At 42.2% G+C, this 23,631-nt stretch overlaps 2 protein-coding genes across 2 annotated transcripts in view; one reads left to right on the plus strand and one right to left on the minus strand.

The window, feature by feature from the left end:
* The window catches only part of Slc2a12 (solute carrier family 2 member 12), a 50,458-nt gene extending 45,237 nt beyond the window's left edge, over nucleotides 1-5,221 (plus strand). The window contains exon 5 of the mRNA XM_055599365.1: nucleotides 4,836-5,221. Within this exon, the coding sequence (XP_055455340.1) occupies nucleotides 4,836-4,989 (154 nt within the window). The 3' untranslated portion in view covers nucleotides 4,990-5,221. The remainder of the gene's footprint in view (nucleotides 1-4,835) is intronic.
* A 3,193-nt stretch (nucleotides 5,222-8,414) lies between these two features.
* Nucleotides 8,415-23,631, minus strand: part of Tbpl1 (TATA-box binding protein like 1) — a 26,789-nt gene continuing 11,572 nt past the window's right edge. Inside the window, exons 2-7 of the mRNA XM_055599366.1 lie at nucleotides 14,626-14,804; nucleotides 12,634-12,716; nucleotides 12,425-12,488; nucleotides 11,038-11,141; nucleotides 10,863-10,957; nucleotides 8,415-8,937 (exon numbers count right to left, since the gene is read on the minus strand). Of these exons, the coding sequence (XP_055455341.1) occupies nucleotides 8,858-8,937; nucleotides 10,863-10,957; nucleotides 11,038-11,141; nucleotides 12,425-12,488; nucleotides 12,634-12,716; nucleotides 14,626-14,760 (561 nt within the window). The 5' untranslated portion in view covers nucleotides 14,761-14,804 and the 3' untranslated portion in view covers nucleotides 8,415-8,857. The remainder of the gene's footprint in view (nucleotides 8,938-10,862; nucleotides 10,958-11,037; nucleotides 11,142-12,424; nucleotides 12,489-12,633; nucleotides 12,717-14,625; nucleotides 14,805-23,631) is intronic.

Raw genomic sequence — 23,631 nt, forward strand, 5'->3', positions numbered from 1 at the left:
ATGTGTAAGTAGCCTGAATTATGTAAACTGACAAGTAGGGTTTGAAACATAAGTTATGCAAGGTTCCCTGCAGAGAAATGCCACAGACAAAAATTTTGCTGTCTGAGCATATGATCAAATTATCTAAGGAAATGCAGGGCAGTGGAGAGCCCATGGGACTTAGCACATAGAAACTGAAGTAAACTTGACCGAGGAAGGCTACTGCTGAGCTGAGGGAGTCTTTTGGAATTTAGAAGTTAATAAAACAAATGAACCAACTTTTGTCACCAGGGAAACCAGTCCCAATGTGTAAATCCCAATAGACTTTTCTTAAGGAGTAAGAACGGAAACTATTTAAAATATCAAATTAATTTTAAATTCGATACTACACGTTGCTTAATATTTCCTCTCTCCTATTCAGAGTTGGTTCCCACCCCAGCCCCAGGTTTTACAAAGCTGAAAAAACAAGTATTCTTCCAAGGATGCTAAGTTCCTTATAAAGTAAATAGTGGCTCAGCTGAGAGTCAGGAAACATAGCTGCCGCCTTGTAACTTGAAAGGGTTTTGTTTTGAATATCCCCCCAGCTGCGTGCTGATATTCACTGTTTTCAACTGTGATTTTCCTCACCCTTTTCCCTAACTTAGGTGAAAGCAAACCAGCTGATTTATAGTTAGTTAGTTCTGAGGTCTTTTTTATTTTTCCTATATGCAAATGAGCTGCTTCTAAATACTGGGAGATGGATCAGTAAAGTGCCTGGAATGCAAACATATTTGATCCCTCACATACATTTAAAAGTGGGGTGGCGGCCGTGAGCACCTGTAATCCCAGTACCGGGAAAGCGAGAACAGGAAGATAGGATCCCTGAAGCCTGCTGTGTGTCTGTGAGTTCCAGGTTCAGTGAGAGGCCCTGTGTGTGTGTGTGTGTGTGTGTGTGTGTGTGTGTGTGTGTGTGTGTGACACCCAATGCTGACCTCTGCCTCCACAGAGCACACAAAACAAGCACAGTAAGAAATATATACTTACCGAGCATCAGACACTGACATAGGTGCTAAAACCAAATTATCCATGAGAAAAGCAAACAAAAATAGGACAATGAAAATGTGCTTATTAGTGGTTGGGATGGAGCAGGCTTCAGAAGGCTAAGATAACCTTTCTGATACCATCTGGGTGATAAGGAGCCAACCCAGGAAGGGTGAACCCAGAACATAGGCAGAGAACTGCTATTCCAGAGGCTAACACAAAAACAGGTCAAGCCTGTTTCTTGGGCAAGAACTCTTCAGAGGCCACAGCCACTGGGACTGACAAAGCTGGTTGAGTGAGGAGTTGGTCAGTTCTAACTGCAGTGGGAAAGGACCAAAGGTTTTAGCATGGACAGTGATGTGACATGATTGACATTTCAAGCCAGGAGGATCATGAGCATTGGCAAGCACCTAGCAGCCTGGGGCTGGGGAGGCCCACAAGCACAGCACTGGTCTCAGATGGCCCATCATGCCTTGTGGCAGCAGCAGACACTAGTTCATTCAAGTCTGCTGTCCTAGCAGTTGCCTGGCTTTGTAGTCCCTCCACTAGCCAAGTATCAACTCTGTATTCCTGTGACAGCAAAGCCCATCATATCCCTTCTCTTCTCCCTTTTCCAAGACTTCCTGTTTACGCCTTCATTCTCCATTATTTTATCTTTGTACTTTTTAAAACATGAATGGAAACCCAACCCCCAATCCTCCTTTTATAAAGACAGGGTTCTGTGAATCCCTGGCTGGTCTTGAACTCATTACATAGTTGAGAATAACCTTGACCCCCCCCCCCAATGCAGTGATTACCAGTGTTTACCACATCTGGTTTATGCGGTGCGGGGACTGAACGCAGGGCTTCCTATATGCTAGGCAAATAATCTGCCAACTGAGCTACATACCGTTTCTCCCTGTCTTCTAAGTAGGGAATTTTGGTGCCATTTTCTTCTAAACTTGCCATCTCTTTATAGCAGAATTCATTACCAGTTCTGCACATTTTTCCCTCTCGTAATCCTCCAATGAGACTTCCATGGCTGCCAATTTCCGGAAATAGTCCCAATTCGGGGGTGGGCGGTCAGTTCTCAGTGCCTTAGTGGAGTATGCAATGCTTTCTGAAGTAATCGCTTCAACACATGTGGGGACCTTCTGCTGTCTGCTCTCTCAGCAGACACCTGTCCTCACCTGGCTCCATGTCATATCTATGGTGAGCCTGGACTTCCTCTTCCTCTGTTCTATCACATTCCTGGCTTCATCTGAGTCAGTGTCTGAACCATGGCCACCAGCAGCTGGAGTTAATCTATTCTGATGTCTCCTCAACTTGAGGTGTGTCTACTCATGCCTTGCTTATACCTCTCTTCTTGAGAAAAGATAAGCTAAGTGTGCTGATAAACCCATCCCATTGGCTTCAGACCTTGTTTCCTCACTTGATGCCAATGTCTTCTTTTCTTTGCGGCAGCCACAAACCCCAGTTGTTCCTGAAGCTCTCCCCCTCACACCCAACCTTCACCTGGCTCCTACTTCCATAGGTATCCATTGCTTCATTACTGTCGTGGCCACCTACCTGGTCCCTACTTCTTTACCTGCCCCCCACCCCACCCTTCCTTTTAAAGGGTGACCATGGCATTACTTTGTCCCAGTCCCCTAGGGATTCATTATGTAGAGGAACAGCCAATAGTTAATGCTTCCTATTACTCTCCCTTTACCCAGCCACCCTGACCTCCTTAGAGGTCAGCAGGCATAGCCAAGGCAGCAACTGTTTTTCATGTCCTTTGCCATGGTAGGTATCTGCCTCATAACCGAAACATTTAGTTGGCTTATTAGCTCTCTCATTGGATTTGGTTCCTCGAGAGCGGGAATCTAAAATAAGGGTGCCCATACTATGGATGTATATGTACCACAAATATGCTTAGTGCCTACAGGTTGGAAGAGGGCATCAGATCCCCTTGAACTGGAGTTGGGGGCAGTTGTGAACGGCCTGGTATGTACTGGGAACCATGCCTAGGTTCCCTGCAAGAGCTATAGATAATTGGTGAACCCCAAGAGGCAGGGATTTGTATTGTTTGCTGTTGAGTCTCATCACCTAGAACAACACCTAGGTTTGTAATGGATGCTCACTGATGAATGAATTAAATGAGCAAACAAACTGGATGTAGGAGTGAGGCATGGTCAGGATAGTATGTAAGCTTTGGAGGAACTGAAATGGGGCAGCCTGGAGGGGCCTAGGTTTCAGGATACAGGGGTAGCTAGAATAGTTTCAGATGTATTAGTTTGGAGATGCCCACAAGGCACTAGAGACACATTAGAAGTAGGAAGCTGAATAAGTCTGTCTGCCTTTATGGAGTTGAATGTGGGAGGCCATTGGCCTCATGAAACCAGATGAGATCATGCATCAGAAGCAGGAGAATGAGGTCCAAGACTGGACCAAGCCCTGGTATATGATAATATTTAGAGATCAGAGGAAAGAGACCGCTAAGGACCAAGGAGCCAATGGTGAGGATGGAGGAAAGCCAAGGGAGCAAAATATTACTGAAGCCAAGAAGCGTTCCAGGATAGTGTGAGTTGAAGACAGGGATGGAGGAGCTTGAGGTGGCAGGTGCCTGGGGGTGGGGGTGGGGGTAGGGACTCAAGCTGGCTGAAGGGGAAACAAAGAGTAGACATCTGGTTTTGCTGTGGAGGACAAACGTACAGGCTGACCCACTCACCATCACTGCACATTGCTCAGGGACCGCTCTTCCCTTCTCTAGCTCAACAGATCTTGAGTCCTTCCCCAGGACTTTAAGGCCCCTCCCTGCCTGCCTGTCACCCACATCTTCATTTGCCCTCTTGGCTTACATTCCCTCCTCCTTGACCCACCTCCACTCGTCATCCAGGAAAAGCTAACTCCGATTAAGACCTCTCAGTCTATTTTAGCCCTAAATCTGAAGAGCGAAAGGAATTTGTCTCCTTTAAGGTTAGGGACAGAACCCTAATGCAGGAATTGGGGATGCAAAGCCGTGCCACCTGTCAGTTCCCTGAGGGAGCTGACGTTTGTTTCTGAGATCCTTCAACACTACCTTCCGCTTTTCCGTGGCGACTCTCGGTAGGGGCCATGTGTGAAGATGAAGCTTTCAGTCTCCCCTAGAAGCACTGTCCCCGTGTGTTCTGGGATTCTTCACAAGGATCCCCAACTTGAACTCCAGCAATTATATATTGCTGAACAATGTATAATCCCTGCCTCAACTATCACTGTCTCCCTTTTAATTTTCTCATCAACGTTTCTGCACCCTCGAGTGATATGCTTTTGCATTTATATCTACGAGAGCACAAGTCTCTTGGAGGCCGGAGTCTTAACCAACTCCATCCACACTGCCTGCTGTGACCCATTTTGTTCCCTGTGGAAGAGAGAAAGGTTCAAAGGCACTCCCCCTTCTGTTAAATAAAAGGGTAAAGCATATTTTGAATGGATAGAAATAATTTATGGTATAGAAAAGGGAAAGAGAAGGCAGAATATAGGCATGATAGGGAGCTGGAGAACTGCAGGAAAACAAACCAGGATTTGGGGTGAAATCACTGTTACTTTTCTGTTAGTAATATTAAATTACTCCTCAAGTCTTGGCCTGTAAAGAGGGATGCCGTGGCCATGTTCTGAGAGGACAGCTGGCCCAGTTTACTCTCGGCATGAGACTGATCAAAGGCTGAAGGTACATATCCAGAGTTCTCAACACACTAAGGCTTCACAATGAAGACGTTTTTCCATGAACTAAACCATGACAACGCCAGGGTAATTTTAAAAATAATATGCTGCAGATTTCCTTCACGTACAATTTAAATGAAGAATGACATTTTCATTAGCGCCTCTCTCTCTTTCAGGAACTATGTGAAAAACAACATTTGTTTTATGAGTCATCACCAAGAAGAATTAGTGCCAACACAGCTTCAAAAAAGAAAGCCCCGAGAGCAGCTCCCAGAGTGCAAAAAGCTGTGTGGAAGGGGACAGTCACAGCAGCCTTCACAAGAGACTTGAGGGGCTCCAGTCCTTACATGTGGCACCGTGGTAGGACCTACGGGAGTCTCTGCCATGGCTTCTCCTCACTGTCATGGAGAAATTTTTCATGGACATCCTGAAATTAGAAAAACAACCATTAACTCCTCTTCCCCAAAACGAACCTTTGCCAAAAGGTAGATGAGGCACCAATGCCCTGATGTATTAGGTAAATCGAAACAGAATACTGGCAGGTTCAAGAGCATCTACAAATGCAGCCTTTGAAGACTAAGTTGTAGTGATGAGGCCAGCCTCTGCCTTAAGCTGTCTGTGCAGGGTGCCACCCACAGCTTAATGCTCAGGCACGGTTGCATTCTGGACAGGCATTTACCATTTGTGCCTCTGAAGACACCCCTTGCTCTACCGTGTGGAGCACCGATGTTGTACATTAGGATGATGTTCTGGATAAGACTTCAGTGACAACTCATGTCCATCAGTACAAAGATTATGCAGCTAGTATATCACACATGAGATACTAGTTAATCAAAATAATCTTTTATAAGTTTTATGTCAGTTTTTAAAATGCTAAGATAAGCCATTTTCCATTTAAAAAATGATTAGAAAGATCAATTTAAAAATCCTGGGACCATATTTATTTAGAAATAGCTGTTAATAAATATTAGGAGTCCGACATAAGGTTATTATTTATCCAGATCTCTAAGCAGTTAGGTTTAAGTTATAAAGTCAGATCTATAAAAATTGTCTCCTGGGAAAGCTTCGGTGGTAACCCGTAGCAACCCACAGCTTTCTGCAATTCCTCCCACTCCTCAGGAATCTCTCTACCTCAGGCTACAGCAGACAGGCTCTCATTGCTCACTCTCAGATGAATGCAGACAGAATGAATGACGCAGGCATCAGGACAGGTACCTATCTTCTGTGATGAGCAGTAATGGTGAGCCATACCAGCAAGGTGGGCTTTACCCACGTGATGCATTTCTCTGGCCTTTATTTTTCCAGGTGAATTTTAAGATCTGACAAACCATTTCACCAACATATGATAGAAAAATTCATAATAAAGACCCTTGAACCATTTAATAAACTATGAAAGGTATGCAAAAACAAAACAAAACAAAACAAAACAAAACAAAAAAACCCCCACCAACCCTTAAGGTACAAACAACCTAACAAATAATTCAAAGAAGTATTATTAACCTGGAAAAACAAAAGAACCCAAGCCCTTTAATTTGGGATTCTATTCCTTTCACTATGGAAAGGTCCCTGTGTGACAGAGAGGTGCACGGCTCACCACATTCCCTCGTAGGAAGTGCGGAGACAATGGTAAGTAGCAGCAGTAGTAAGAGCAGCAGCGCCTGAGCCTCAGGAGCTGATGGCAGGGCCTGGTTCTGCAGCGCAGTATCCAAATTAAAGGCGGTAAAAGAAGCCCCAAGGAAGGGAGACGGAAGTCTCGATTACAACATTGTATATTTCTCGTTAGGTACACATGTGGGCTGGTTTCTGTGTGCTGAGGAAGAGGGCAAGGCATGTTTTCTGGGGGATCACGTACATTTATTACGAGACTCTGGAATTATAAGCCACGGTTTTTAAAATATTCAAGGCAGGTTATCAATATAGGCCTTTTCCCTCCAAGTAGCAGAGTATGATATTTTAAAGACTGTTAAATGATTCAATTTTAAACATATAGGGACACACACTCTTGGGTATTTTGTTTGCGTATTCCTTGTGAATGGGCAAAAAACAAGTAAAGGAGCTAGCTTCTCACTAATGACTTCAATGCAAGTATTGTAAACCTTTTGTTCTCTTAGCATCCCAAGCATGGAACTAAACACTTTTGTTCTTTTGTTTTCATAGTAAGTTTTTAACCAGTATTAGCCCCACCCCGTCCCCAGCACATGGAGCTTTTGATTTTCAAAAATAAAAAGGGGGAATACTTAAAATTTGTATGTATATATTCACAGTTTTTATTTATATAAAAATTTTACAGTACTTGTAGAAAACCAGGTGACGCGAGACTCCCTCACTCCTTGCCAGCTTTGTTCGGCGGACTGCCCAGGAAGCTGCCAGAGTGCCCACATGGGTGAATCTGGACTCAGTCATGCCCTTTCCTTACGGTACCTCTGCCTGGCTTTCAAGTCACTGAACACTGAAAACATTGCAGCATTTGGAGCTGCACCTTCCCCACACATGTTCCTGCCTCACACGTGTGTTGATGTGTTTGCGAACACTTCAAAACAGGAGTTCCCTGTTTTGGAACAAGTGGGGAAACTCAAGGTTTTAGAGTAGTCTACCTCTGACTCAATGTTTCCTGGTATTTAAACTTTTGGATAATGATCTTAAAGCAAAGCAAATAAAAAACAATGTAAAAACCATTTTAAAAATTAGAAGGCTTAAAAAAGGTCACAATTAACTATGGGAAAAGCAAGTATCAAGGCTAGCTTTTGCTCCTACTCTCTAAAGGACTGAAAAGCAGGTACAAGAGGGTTTTAAAAGAAGCACAGGGTCCTATGCGCTGCTCAGTCAGAGCTTGCGTTAGCCTTGTAAGAGTTTATAATACATAGAAAATGTATTAACATGGAGGTTCAGATGTTACAAGTCTTTGCAAACATTCCAAAATATACCAGTAAGTCAGAGCTTCACAGGAAATAGTTTAGTTTATGCAGACAATCTAACTTTTGACTCCACCTCGCTTATTTGTAGCTAAAAACCACTGCTATCTATACTAAACACCTATCCGACCCCGCCTTTCTGTCCAGAGCCCGTGCATGGTGAGGGCCCTGTTTCATACAAGTGTTATAAGAGCAGCACTTTTATATGCTCATCACCCTTCACCTCCACTTAATACATCAAGGCGAGGACAGAGACTGGCTTTGCCAATGGCTTTATGGTTCAAGCAGAGACCTAACTGCACAGTTGCAGAGGCACAGCTTGTGGCACTTTCATCATTATCAATTTCTGCCAGGACTTGTAGTATAGCCTTGAGCACCAACCTAAGCTTAGTAAGAACCTGAACTGCATCCTAGTCTACAAGTGCATCTTTCCAGAGTGACAGGTAATACTACCGCAGCTTCCTTCCCATATCCACCTAGACAGAAAAAGGCCTCTCTTTAAAACTACAGTTTCTTAGCTTAAAAGTCATTTAACATTTTCTATCATATTAAATTAGTATCACAAACATCATTTATTTGGAGTTCTACCCTAGTTACCTAGAGCTTATATACATGGTTTTTATTTCCAATCTGCAAGAAAAAAATTCTAATCGATGTTTGTGGTAACAGAGCACAAAAAGGTACTATATATACATAGCATACACACATGTATACAAACTCACTTCAAAAAGAAGCCACACTTTAGCCAAAGTCTAAGCCTGCAAAGATTTTAAAAAATTATCAATACAGTTGTTTAAAAGAGAAAATGTTGAATAAAAGTTACAGAATGGATATGAAGAGAGATCTTTTCCAAACTTTTATTTGTGCACATTCAATTTAAAAAGATAACTTTTACAGGTTCTTTGGTGCCCATATTCAGCATACAAAAATGTAAAAGACTATTCACAAATAAAACACATTAGCTCAAACTGGAAAAATAATGACAACAATAAAACAATTTTAAGGTAGTGCACACTGACAGCTCTGCCTGTGGGGACATGAAAATCACTGCGGAAATAAATAGAATGTCCTTCTGTAAAAGCAGCAATGTCATGTCTTGTAAACTTCCTTTTATATTACAGCAAAGTGTGGAGTAAAATCCAAAGGGACTGGAGCTTACACTGCAGCCGTGAGTCCAAGTCTCCTTCCTCAGTCCCCGTTGGTCCAGTTTTCCTTGTGTTTTGAGTCCAATGTGCAGCAGGTTTCAAAAGGTGCTCAGTCAGAGACTCCAACCAACAATGCGTGAGTTATAAAATTTCCTTCCTGCTTTCAAACACAAATGGGTAAATTTGCTCCACAGCCGTGGCCACAGCCTTTACATTGGGCCCTGTAACAAGCAGAGGAAGGGTTGAGAGAGGAGACTTCCCGGGGTTCAATACTCTCACCTGGCTGAGAGTATTGAGGCCTCTTCAGAATACTACTGTGCTACACAGTCATACCAAGAACCCAGATAACAAACAAGACACAAACTTACGTGCTTTAGTTTTTCGTCACTGGCATTAAAAAAACAAAAACAAAAGAAACCCCAAACTGTTCTGCCACAGTGGACAAATGGCACTGCAATCCGTACAGGAAGAAGGACAAACAGACTGCATACTCACCATCCTTTTGGCCACTGTCATCGGATCAGACTCACAGGCCACAGAGGAACCCAGGCAGGGGACACATTGCTGCTACCTAAGCCCTGGCTCTTACACTGTGGTGTCTAAAGGAGCGCAGCCCCACAGTGCTACTGAGATGGCTGCTGACCCCCACCGCTTATTTAATTCAGCAGGGTTATGAAGTGTGAGGTGATGAGGCGAAGCTATGTAGTAAACAGTCCACAGAACTCCGCATCAGTTAAAAGACCAAAGGACATGTTAAAAGGGAGAAACAGTTCAATTTCTGGACTAAACTATTTCACTAATAATTACCTCTTGAAAAGTCATAGAAACTCAGGTATCCACGACTGTCAGCTTCACTAGGAATGCACACATTCTAATTTGATCCATTCCTTTCTGCCTCACCCCACCAACTGTTTGTTATAGCACTCTCAGGAACTATACATCTCACAGAACATTCCACATGTATGTATTCATGGCATAGTAACTAATCAGGTCACTGTCTTCATTTGGTTACAGTGTTTAACCAGTTGTCTAAGCAAGTCGAAACTTCTACCTTTTTTTTTTTTTTTTTAATAATCACACACAAGGTATAGTAATTAGCCAGGTCAATTTTTATAAGTTTGCTATGGTGTCTTGTTTCTTAATTCAGTAAATACACTCAGGAGCAGGAGGGATGTGAAGGCAGATCATCACAATATAGACCAGGCTGGCCTCATCATGATCTGTCTGCCTGAGTGCTGGGATTAAAGGTATGAGCTATGACACACTTGGATATTTCTTTGCACTGTCTTACTCTATACTTAGACTTAACTATACTCTGGGGCCAGATAGAAATCAAGGCTCCGAAGTTTAGAAGTATCTAAAATCTAAGAACAATTAGATTATTCTTCATTGCCCCATTTTTTTTTTTTTTTTTAGATTTAGGTAGGAGCCTGGCAATCAGCATTGAGAGGCCCCAGGAAGATTGGAAAACACATGCATGAGTTAAGCTGCAGCTGATTTGTTGAGTCTTCATTTTCTTAAGAACTAAAAAACAATGCTAGCTCATTTTTGTCTTGGGGCCAGACTCCTAAAGCAATGTCCAAACATTATTTATTTTAACAGTCCACTTAATAATCAGCCTGAAGCTAATGCCTCCCTGGACATGTGTGCCCAGTGAAGCCACCCTTTCCAACTACTTACAGACTCAGAAGAGAACATCCCCATAACATTTGTTATGGGGAACATAACAGACATCAATCAACTATATTTGAATATTTATCTCCAGAGCTCATAAAATGGGTTTCTCCTAAGTAATTCAAATGTAATATACCATACATTAAAATACACTGTGAGGATTAATATTTTGATTCAAATGTGTGCAGCGTACAGTCATGCACTCGGTACAACAACCTAGAGAGTAAATGAGGTAGATATAACCACATGGGACACTAATGAGCCTCATTAAGAAGATAATGAAGGCAGGTCAGCTGTGGCAGTGCAACAGTGGGAAACACTAGCCCACAGGGCCCAAAGTCGTCTGACGGACTTCTCGTGAGGGTAAAAGAACTTAAGGGGACAGCTTAGGCACTGCTCATGTCATGAGTCACAGGATGGGTGTCTCTCATCAGTCCATCCAGAACAACTGGGGCTCTGTGTTGTAGGTTACCTGTCACCGTGATACTTCCTGTTGAAAATATCTGTAACGTAGCTCTTAGAGACTTTATCCGATAGCACACAGCAGGATGGAGTTCAGGTTCATAGCTGTGTAAAAACAATTGTTTCATTATTTATATCAAGGGGCAGCTTCAAACGTTGTATGTTATCATTCTCTAAAGACCTACCTGGCATGAGGTCTATTGTTCTTTGTGAACTCTGGCAAACGGATTTCAAAGGGCATGTTACAAACTGCCAAAACATTCACAACCTTAAAATCTGTAAAAATTACCTGTGGGAGAGAAGTAGACCTTCATAAATCGTTTTGAAGCAAATACCAAAAAATGTTCTTTATGGCAACCTGTACTAATTAAAACATTAATTAGTACATTAATGTTTTACTATATAACTACATAACATCATTGTAAAACGGTATCTGTATAACGGAAACTGTATTTCATCTTTTAAATATTACGTACAATTTAATCTTAATATTAAAAATGGGATTTTTTTAAAACTGAGAAAAGAGCAAGAAAAAGAAAGGAGTTAAGTAATTCAAGAGAGTCAGAATGAAAAAGCTGTCAATGCAGAGTGAAGGCTGGGCTCTTAAATTCTAGTGAAGGCATTTATTTCTGTGGTCCTCAACACTGGTATGGAATGAAGCCTCCAGGCTACAAGCAGCATGTTCTTAACATTAACAACTCTTCCTACTAACATCTTTCTTTCTCTTCCCCTTTTCTTTTCATCCCCCCCTCCACCTGTGTATATATGTGTATGTACGTATGTGTGTGTGTCTGTCGGTGGCACTGGGGATTAAACTCCGAGCCTTATCCCCTACAGGCCAGTCTCTCGCACTGTGCTACATATGCACACATACAACCAGTTAACCATTCTTCCCACCCACAGCTGCAGGTGGTAACTGCCCTCCAACCCGGGGCCTGCAAAGGCAGCAGGGACAGAAATGCCACCAACAACACATCACCGCTTCCTCTGCCACCCCCTCACGCACTGTGGTCCCTGCTCCCCAATGGCAACCCACTTCTGTCTGCTTCCTGCGGCCCTATAAAGGACACCTCCTCTCTTTTACTCACTCACTGAACATGACCTACCACTGTAAAAGTAATTATTCACACGCTGCCTCTAACAAAAGATTTGAAAGTTCACAAGCCAGTGAGTGGTGACATTGCAGGTGAGAGGGTGCCACTCCCTCTGCCTGTGTCCGCAGGGCTCTAAGCTCTCGAACCATTCTGACCAGCTGCAGTGAACAATCAAAAGGCATTTTCTGATGGGTGTGTGTGGTAGAGGGAGGTGGAAAAACTCGAGTTCAAGGAGCATTAACCTATAAGGAAACAAGTCTCCACGGGAAAACAATTTAGGTAAAAAACAGGATCTTTTCCAAATCTCCACAAAGCCATACTTGGTTACCAAACTTCACACTCAAGGGCAGAATAAAGAATGCAGAAAAAGTTTGGCATAGAAGTATTCTTGTGACTTGTTTCATCTATTAAGGTTTTTTAACTTAATAAAACTAAATCCTTGAACATGTGCTGCATTCATATTTTTAGAAAATGTTACCTGAAAACCTAGTTTCTGCAGACTACGGGCTAAACGTCTGGCACCAAATTTAGCTTCTTCTTCACTGTAATTGAGGTAGAAAAAAAAGCTTATTAGTGGCACAGAAAGTGCATTCTGCCCTGAAAGCATGGTAAGCTGTGTCTATGACTTATGACTTTATGTTAGCAGCGAGGCACAGGGTAAATGGAGCTCAGCCCAGCAGCACTCACCTTGTCGCTCCAGTGCAAATAATCTTTCCTGAGGACCAAATTGTAGCTGTAATTCTAGGTTTTCTAAGCTTCATTAATACTTTCTGGAAGAAAAATTCAGTCATCTAATGAGCATTAATCTTCAGACAGTTCTGCCGTATGTGCCCACAGTAGTACCCACATGTGACGCCACGCTCATGCAGGGTCGGGATAACCACTCAGCAAGTCACCGTCCTGAGTTCAACTGACCACCGGGAAAGTGCGAAGTGAATTACAGCTGTGCACAGAGGCCTTAGAACAAGGTCTACACATGCCTCTCCCTGCACATCACTTCCTGTGTGTTATTTTCTTAAGGGAAGACGATGTTACTAACACATTCAAAAGTCTTAGTTGGTCAATGAGATTTTTTTGGTTGAATTTAATTCATTCTTAGTTTCTAGTTCTAAAAACTGGAGATAATTTACCTAGGGCACACTGGCATTCAGTGTTTAGAACTTAAATTGAGTCTTCAGAGATAGTTCTAACTTAAAAAAACAAAAAACCCTTTTGTGTGCTGTGTGTCTAAGACTCATGTGTATGTTCCTGTGTATGTGTACAGGCGCACACCATGGTGTGTGCTGGTTTCTGCTTTCCACTTTGCTAGTCTCTCCTGTGGCTCACTGGCTGGCCTCTGCACTCTGAGGTTCCATCTCTGCCTCCCGCCTCCCAAGCGGAGAACAAGCACACTGCAGCTGGCCTCATGTGGGTTCTGGACATTCCAACATGAATGCTGTACACTGAGTTTATACAGCAAGTGACTTCCCACTGAGCCGCCTCCCAAGCCTTCTGTTTAAAACCTGTGAACAGTGCTGGGTTTCATAAGGCAAGGCTTCTAAGTGTATCGTAGTCTCACCATTTCATAATCCATGCTCTTTCCTTTCTGTCTGCTCCCACTTCAAACAGCCTTTCTTTTCCCAGTCTTCCTTTTGCTGGGCTATATATGTAATACATGTATGTAATGTTTGTATGGTTTACCTATTAGAAAATCTAGGATCCACAAGTTACAGAAAGTATGTGGTATCTGCTTTGCTGAGTCTGGTCACTTCACTTAATAGGATGACCTTCATTGCATCTATTCTCCAAGAATGACACATCCCTGCCACCTGTAGTGCTTTGACTCAGAATGGTCTCCATAGGCTCATATGTTTTAACACCTGTTCCTCAGCTGGTGGAACTGTTTGGGAAGGATTAGATGTGGCTTTAGAGGTATGTCTCTGGGGGCTGGCTTGAAATTTCAAAAGTCCATACATTTTCAGTTCAGTCTCTCCATGATCCCTAACTACCTCCTGCTCCTGAATCAAGATGTGAGCTCTCTTGGCTACTGTTCCAGCCCACGCCTGCCTGCTGGCATGCTTCCCTCCAAAACTATAATCCCACACTAAACTCCTCCTTCCATACACTGTTCATGCTGTCTCATCGTAGCCATGGACAAGTGACTAAAGCACAGTATCTGCTCTCTTTTCTTTGAGGGCTGTTCTGATTAGGTGAGATGGAATTTTGGTGCCATAACATTTTGCATTCCCACATTTCTAATGCTTACTGGCTGCTTTTTTCAAGTTGTACCTTATCAAAGCCAAATGCACACCCACTGTCATTATAAAGCTGACATCAAATCACTCAGATTTTATTATTTATTAATAAAACTAATGCTTTTAAATGTAATAGGTTTGACAAAACATAAAATACTAAATCTAGATTAAAATACGAATCACTTTTTTAGCAATTTATTATTAAATATATCTTAGCTAACTAAAAAGGCAAAGAAAAATTTGGATACAACAGAACTAAATTAGGGCTTGTACTAGAGCATATCGGCTTCCACGACTCAAGGGACAGTTACCGCTGCTGCCTGCCACTTCCATGAGAGGGCCCCATCTAACAGGGCCTCCTTACATCAGTTACAACTACTGTGTACACTACATGGAGGACCACTCACAGCACGGCCAGATGGGGTTAGACAGGACACATACTTACTCCAACATCACGCTTGTAAATGACATTGGCTCCCTCTAAAGCAATCTTCCTTAAGTTCAAATGACATCTTGTTCTAAAAACACAGACTACATTTGTAATTAAAATGTCCAATGCAACATCACTGTCTGCATCCATTGGGGTAGTTTCAAAACTTAGTTTCCCACCACGAAGATCACATCCTGGGAAATAAAACAAAATAAAGTCATTGAACTTATATGTTCTGCTAACTTGTTTTCACAAATAAATCAAAATATAAGAAATATAGTTTTCCCTCTTCACCACTAAAAATGTCACAATAGATTCAACAAAATTTTCTTTAAATAATTTTCAATCCTTAAAAATCAGTGACTTTTGCAAGCAGGAATCAGCTCCTAAGTTCCAGGAGCTACAGTTAACAGTAAGAAGCCACACACATCACACTAAGGGCTGGACTCTGTGGCCCCAATGTCTAGTCATCTGAGTCCCTGCAGGCACAATACCACAGCCTCGATTCTTACATAAAGATTCAACTGCCAGCGTGACCCCCGCACTATGAAAGCTAAGGCAGAAGGCCTGCCCCAAGGTTAGGGTCAGCCTGGGCTACACAGTATGACCCTGTCTTAGAAAATTAAGAAATAAAAATTTCAAACACCTATACAACCATACAGTATTCGAGTCCATGTACCAACCATACCCTAACCTCACTGTATGTTTTGTTAATTTTTGGACTTTAATCTCCCTATCTTTCATTTTCTGCTCCATGTGTACACTTGAGCTCCCTTTAATCCTTTACTTAGGGCTAATGTATCCACATTTGTAAGTAGAATTTTAATTGTTACATTACAGCAGTTCTTTTTTGTACTGTCCTATCTGACTTGATTATTAAGGTTATGCCAGTCTCAGAAAAAGTAGTTCGTTCCTTTGTTTTAAAATTCTCTGGAAAACATATAAAAGAGCTTACTTTCAAAATATTTGAACCTGTTATTTGCTTACAATTTTTGGAAAACTAATTCAGTATTGTTAGTAAATGTTTTCGAACTGACGTGTTGTGTGGCAATTACAATTTCCACATCTTCTACTTCTTCATTTACAGGGCACACAAGTTTTCCTGGCTTCTCTTGATCTTACAATCCTCAGCACAGCACAGTCCACCCATTTTCATTCCGGCCTCACTGACCTGTGCCTTTTTGTCCTCACATCTTGCCGAAAGGTCTTTCTGCTTTGGTTAAGTTGATCCTCTCTTTGGATTATTTTTGGCCTATGCTTATTTCATCTCTTCTAGCTTGTTCACTTCATTTTCTAATTCCTTACACTAAAAAATACTTAAGCTACAATTCCTTCCCCCGACCCTTTCTGAGTAAATATGGTAGACCATTATAAGCCGGTGCTGTCATGTTACTCTACTTGGGTCTATGCTTTCTTTGCCTGTCAATTCTAGTAACATTTAAAATCCTGCTAGTTTTACTCAGATGAGTTATTTCAAGTTTATAATTCTATAAGCATGCTGCTTTTAAACCTTACTAGTTAGTCACTGAGGAAGAGCTAACTTAAAAGAGCGTGCTAACACGTATCCTGGCAAAGATCTAACAGTTGTAGGTTTCGTATAAATAGACCAGTGTTCTCTTATAATTTGATATAGTAGCGTTCTACCAAAGATCCTGTGGTAGTGGGTTATCACAATCTAAAATATGTACACTCATGGAGTTATAATGATTGAGCTAAGCAAAAAATAAATAAGAGTATACATAACTGGTAATACAAGAGACATGCTATCTCCATCTAAAGGGGACTGGTTTAAAACAGCATCACATGTACTATGAAATATACTTTTATTGTTTATATACACACAATATATGTAGTATAATAGGTATATATGTATACATATATGTGTGTGTATATATATATATATATATATATATACACACACACACACACATATGTGTATGTGTGCAGGACCTCTCTAAGGTCAGACGAGGCATCAGATGCCTTGGACCTGGAATTACAGATGGTTGTGAGCAACCATGTGGGTACTGGGATCTAACTCAGGTCCTCTGCAAGAGCAGTAAGGGCACTTAATCACTGAGCAATCTCTGCAGGCCCAAGATAAGACTTTTGTGAATAGTATAAAATACAAAAGCTTAATACAAAGTTATGTAGAGATGGTTTAACGGTTACACATACTTGCTGCTCTTCCAGAAGGCATCGGTTCCACTCCCAGTACCCACATCAGGAGGCTCACAAACACCCTTAACTCCAGCTCCAAGGAGCATCTGCATGCTCATACACTGTAACTAGTATGGAGGCCTGATATGAGTTTAGTTAGTTTGTATATCTAAATATACATTTAAATATATATGCATGTATCTGTCAAAATGTTAATTCCTCTATTCAGACAATTAGGACATTATAGTGATGTTTTCTTCCCCCCTTTTTGGTAGAATCTGGATTTTGTTTTTGTTATTTAATTTTGTTTTTGTTTTTTGAGCCAGCCTTTCATGTAGCCTAGGCTGGCCTCAAACTCTATATACCTGAGGATGAGCATGAACTTGTCATTTACCAATTGAGCTATATTCCAGTCCTGAATCTGAATTCTTAAATCAACAAACACATACTAGGTTTTACCAACTTGCATAGTCTCTGCCAAGGACTTATATTAAAAATTGGCTTGATCAGGTGTTTTTTGTCTCATTTAAGTAAATGCCTGGTCTCAGTTTGATTGGTCAAATATCTCCAAATAAAATCATTAAAATCACAGCTGTCTTGTTTTCCTGAAGCTGACAGTGCCTCCCCCTTACACAGTGAGTGTGTGGACAATACAGCATCTATATTTAGGTCTTTGGCTTTCTAGCCTAGTGGTTGGTAGTCACTGCAAAGCCATTACTTCAGCAACTGCAACCTTTTGCCTTGAAAACACTGCCACCTCCCGGCTCTGATGACAAACTTCATCAAAAGCAACCACACTACATTTTCCACATAAGGTTTAAATTGAGAGGCCACAATAAACGCAGTCATAAAAACAAAGCAAAAATAACCTTAACATCCAATGGAGAGCCAAAACAGCCAACTAAATCAACCTGCCTCCACACAATGGAAGAGTTTTGCTACTCTAAGAGATTGGTGTTGCAGCTCTGGGTGTTGGAAGGGCCTCAAAGGCTTCACCACAAAGTTCTCATCCAGAACTGGAGAAGTGGCCAAAGCAGGGCAAGCCTGGTAACGCACGATTCACAGTGCACACAGGCCCACTCGTGAAGTCCCGAAGAGCTCTCTTTTCTAAATGTCGGACAGCGACAGAGTTCCAAACTAACACTGTATTCTCTCCAAAGCTTCCAAACAGTAGATGGAAACAGCCACTTTGCATCCTGATCCTGCCACATTACCCAATAGTCAACACGCCTCTGACAGGTAGCGTAAACCACAGCAGAGCTTTGCCACGGTTCTTGTCCTAGCTTTGCGGTACTCACCGAATGCCTAACCTCCTCCGAGTCTGCAGGTTCTTTTCTGTAAACTGGTGGTATCATATGCATGGCCAAGGCAGGGTGAGACATTGTCATCAAGAACATAGCAAGCAGCATGCACCAAAGTTGTAGGTGGATTTACAGTTAAATTTGGTAACTGAACACCTCTGAATGAGTTGATAGAAAACCTGAGTCATTTCAGCAATAGATGGAAAGAACCAGATCCTAACAGGTTAGGCAGGGGTTATTGTGCAACCCTCACTGGTCCAGGACCTGAGTAATAACAGTTGTACTGGAACTCAGCCATGCTCATGTTTTCATAGTGACCAGTGCTGACAAGACTTGCAGGCCTCAACTACGTGCCTCTAAAAACGTTTGATTCCTTGGCCAATCCAAAAGGCACAGAAACAAAATATTTAACACTGAAACACACCAATCCCACTTTTAAAACTAAAATTAATAAAAAGTGTCCTGCAACAAGTTCTTTGACTGGACAAAGACCAGACTCCAGTTGAACAAACTGGTATAAGATATTAAGGGCAGCACCAGTGATCTTTGCAGATGTAACTGGACCTGAGGACATGAGAGAATTACTGGGAATTTTGTTAGGAGAGACAATAGAATGGTCATTCTGACACCCACCTTAGCTTTTAGAGATTTACATAAGTATTCAGGAGAGAATGTCATTATTTGATTAACTTTAAAATATAGGAATCCTTTCCTATCAGAACCTAGTAACAGCTTCGTTGGGGTCCAGATAGTTCTCAAGGTCTGAAATCTTGCCACACAAATCTGTACAATCTATTCAAAGATAAGAGTGCCTCATGGGAAAAGATGAAGATACATAATATGTACAAATTTGGGGATGATCCACTAAACTTCTACCTTAATTCTAGAGCCACTGTCAGCCTAGACACATTCTCTCAAAGCTAAACTTCCTATACCCCCCCCCCCCCCCCCCCCCCCCGTCCTACTTCTTGTTCAGGGGCAGCTGAGGGATAAAGGTGGAGCACTATGGGCATTGGCAGAGGATGGACTGGAAACTAGCTTGTCTGGCAGGTGACACCAATCAGGAAGATGCTCCTGCACTTGTCTCAAGAGCTTATCCCACAGGCTGCAATCTTCAGGATTACATTTCCTTTTTTTCCAAGTACACAAGCAAAGAATTTCTAGTATGCCTGGACACAAAGAGGCGAAGGGAAGGTAATCTGCCACCATATTACAGAAAACAATGGATAAATGCTGAAGCAAATTTGCCATATTAAAACTAATGTTCACCATACACACCTCTACCTACTAACTCTACAACTTATTCTAAAGATAAACCCCTCTACCTGTAAACCTAGCAACTAGAGGGCTGAAGCAAGAAACTGATAATGATCTCTTGGCAGGTTCAAGGCCAACCTGGGCTACACAAAGTTAAGATCTTCTTCATAATGAAAACAAAACAGCCTGAAGACTTGTATTAAAATTACTATCATGTATAATTCCAGCACACAGTGAGGTAGAGGCAGGCAGATCTCTGTGAGATCAGACTGATCTACAAAGTGACTCCAGGAATGCCATGGCTACACAGAGAAACCCTGTCTCAGAAAAACAAACATACAAGACTATCCTGATATATGTATTTTAAAATCTATTCTATATAGAAGGCCAGAAAGGAGTCAGTGGGTAAAGGTTTTTGCTTCCATCAAGCCTGACAACCTGAGTTCCATTCCTGGGACTCACATGGGTGGAAGAAAAGAACTCCAACAGGTTGTCTTCTCTTTGATGTCCACACACTTGATGTAGCCATGTGAACATGCACAGAGAGAGAAATATAAATGAAAACAAATAAAATGCAGTAAAAGCTCTACAGAGAGCTACAAAGACTATTTCTTAATAAAAATAATTCTCTGGACCTTGAGCTTGTTTGGAGGTTCTAGCAGGGGAGCGTAGCTACTCGCATACCCTTGACCTAAGACCAGTCTCCCTCCATTCGGGGAAAGTCATCCTGGTGTGCAACTTCAGGAGGGACACTGGTTATAGTACAGGGAATTTTATGAAAGAAGGTGTGATAGAAAGACCTGGAGGGGCCAGGAGTTCCACAAGGAGTCCAACAGAGCCAAAAAAAAATCTGGGCCCAGGGGTCTTTTCTGAGGCTGATACTCCCACCAAGGACCATGCAAGGAGATAACCTAGAACCCCTGCACAGATGTAGCCCATGGCAGCACATTCTCCAAATGGGCTCCCTAGTAAGGGGAACAGGGGCTGTCTTTGACATGAACTCAGTGGCTAGTTCTTTGATCACTTCCCACTTTTGGGGGGGAAGGGTGCAGCCTTGCCAGGCCACAGAGGAAGATGATGCAGCCAGTCCTGTTGAGACCTGATAGGCTAGGGTCAGATGGAAGGGGAGGAGAACCTCCCCTAGCAGTGGACTAGGGAAGGGGCATAGGGGGAGAAGAGGGAGGGAGGGTGGAACTGGGAGGAGACAAGAGAGGGGGCCACAGCCAGGATACAAAGTGAAAAATTGTAATAAATAAGTAAATAATTCTCTGGATTTTGGCAACTATATTGAAAATACACACAAAACAACATAGAAATAAGTGTACTTAATGCTTCAGTCAATGATATCTTTAGTCAATGATACCTAATTTAAATGCTGTTCACTTTCTGAATGTGATCCCTACCAGTAGACTCCCCTTTGGGTTGCATGAGTGACTGGAGTGGTGGCTTCTGCCTAGCACCTCAGGAGTGCTATAACCATTGCTAGCCAGGGAAAGAAATTCAAACTTTGAGTATGTTTTCTACAGAATACAGTTTTTATACCTTCATCAGGTGAACCACAGTAGACCAGGAGCCACACACATTTCACTAAATACAAATTTAAATTTGGGGTTTCAAACCTAAAGACATACCAGCTCCTTATTTTGCACAGATGACATTTATTTGAGATACATTTCTTACTATTTCAGGTAAGCTCTGCCATAGTTACTCTCAACTGTCAACTGGATGGTTCATCTTCTAGGCAATGCTTGTGAAGGTTACCTTGATCAGGTTAACCAAGGCGGGAAGAAGAGCCACCACTATGGGCGGCAACATTCCTGGGCTGGACTTGGGACTCCTTGCACTGGAAAGGAAGCTGAGTATGAGCTTCATCATTCCCTGTTTTTTGACAATGGCTGGGATGTGACCAGCTGCCTAAGCTCCTGCACCTGTGTCTTCTCCATGACAGACATACTGTCATCTGATGCATGGACTGTAATCATCAATTGTGAACCAAAATAAGTTGCTTACAGGGTATTCTGTCACAGCCACAGCAGAGGAAACTGAGACACTGTGTGTCTGGCCCTAAATGTCACTCTATGCAGATATGTATTTAACTTCCTTTTGAGACAGAACCTCACTATGTAGCCCTGGCTGGCCTGACACTCATTTTGTAGCCCAGGCTGGCCTCAAACTCATAGAAATCCACCTTCACCTGACTCCCAAGTGATGGGATTAAAAGCCAGTGCCACTACACACTGCAATATGTGATTTTTAAAGAAGCATGACATTTCTGGTTGCATAGGAACTATTCATAATCACTGTTAAGCTTTCCGAGGTTGTTGAACTCATCTGAGCATATTAAACAAAATGATGATAAACAAATGATATCTTAGGAGAGACAGCTCTGTGGTTAAGAGCACAGAGGAACCACACTCAACTCCCACACTCACATGGTGGATCACAGTGCTCACTTGCTCTCTCTCTCTCTCTCTCTGAGACAGGATTTCTCTGAGCAGCCCTGGCTGTCCTGGACTTGATTTGTAGACCAGGCTGGCCTCAAACTCACAGAGATCCACCCGTCCCTGTCTCCCTGAGTGCTGGGATTAGAGGTGTGCACTACTATGGCATCACAGCTGTCTTTAACTATAGTTCCAGGAGATCTGACGCCATCTTCTGACCTCCAAGGGCTCCAGGCAACATGTATGATGCACAGACATACATGCAGGTAAAATATCCATCCATATAAAATAAAGTAATGAAAATGATAAACTTCTGACCACTTGAGATACAAAAACAGCAACTCCAAACTACTTGATTTTCCAGATTCGCCATGATGGTCAACACTTTAAAAGTTAACAGTTTTATAACACTAGTTCATTTTCCTGACTCATAAAGCTCTTTTTTATATTTTTTAATTACAATTTATTCACTTTGTATCCCAGCTGTAGCCCCTCCCTCGTCCCCTCCCAGTCCAGCCTTCCCTCCCTTCCTCTTCTCCATCCATGACCCTCCCTGAGTCCACTGATAGGTGAGGTCCTCCTCTCCTTCCATATGACCCTAGCCTATCAGGTCTCATCAGGACTGTCTGCATTGTCTTCCTTTGTGGCCTAGTAAGGCTGCTCCCTGCACAGGGGGAAGTGATCTAAGAGACAGCCATTGAGTTCATGTCAGTGACAGCCTCTGTTCCCCTTACTAGGGTACCCTCTTGGAGACTAAGCTGCCATGGGCTACATGAGTGCAGAGGTTCTAGGTTATCTGCATGAATGGTCCTCGTTTGGAGTCTCAGAAAAGACCCCTATGCTTAGATATTTTTGGCTACGTTGTTCTCTTTGTGGAACTCCTGTCCTCTCCAGGTCTTTTTATCTCTCCCTTCTTTTATAAGTGTTCCTGCACTCTGCCCAAAGTTTGGCTATGAGTCTCAACATCTGCTTTGATGCCTTGCTGGGTAGAGTTTTCAGAGGCCCTCTGTGGTAGGTTCCTGTCCTGTTCTTTGTTTTCTCCCTCTTCCAATATCTATCCTGTTTGCCTTTCTGAATGAGGATTGAGCATCTTACCCAGGGTCCTCCTTCTTGCTTCACTTCTTCAAGTGTACAGACTTTAGTGTGTTTATCCTATATTATATGTCTAATATCCACTTATAAGTAAGTATAAACCACGTGTATCTTTCTGCTTCTGGGATACCTCACTCAGGATAATCTTTTCTAGTTCCTACCATGAGCCTGAAATATTCATGATTTCCCTGTTTTTAATTGCTGAGTAGTATTCCACGCAACAAATAAAGTAATCCAATTAAAAAATGGGGTACAGAGCTGAACAGAGAATTCTCAATAGAGGAATATCAAATGGCAGAGAAATACTTAAAGAAATGCTCAACATCCTTAGTCATCAGGGAAATGCAAATCAAAACAACCCTGAGATTTCACCTTACATCCATCAGAATGGCTAAGATCAAAAACTCAAGTGATAACACATGCTGGAGAGGTTGTGGAGAAAGGGGATCCCCTTGTCCATTGCTGGTGGGAATGTAAACTTGTACAACCACTTTGGAAATCAATCTGGTGCTTTCTCAAAAGATTAGGAATAGTGCTACCTCATGATCCAGCTATACATACACTCCTAGACACTTATCCAAAATATGCTCAAGTATACAACAAGGACATTTGCTCAACCATGTTCGTAGCAGCTTTATTCATAATAGGCAGAATCTGGAAACAACCCAGATGTCCGTCAACAGAGGAATTGTGGTACATTTACACGATGAAATACTACTCATAAACCACACACACACACACACACACACACACACACACACACACACACACAC

Source organism: Psammomys obesus, unplaced genomic scaffold, assembly GCF_907164565.1.
Source record: "Psammomys obesus unplaced genomic scaffold, mPsaObe1.curated_primary_1811, whole genome shotgun sequence".
NCBI classification, from domain to species: domain Eukaryota; kingdom Metazoa; phylum Chordata; class Mammalia; order Rodentia; family Muridae; genus Psammomys; species Psammomys obesus.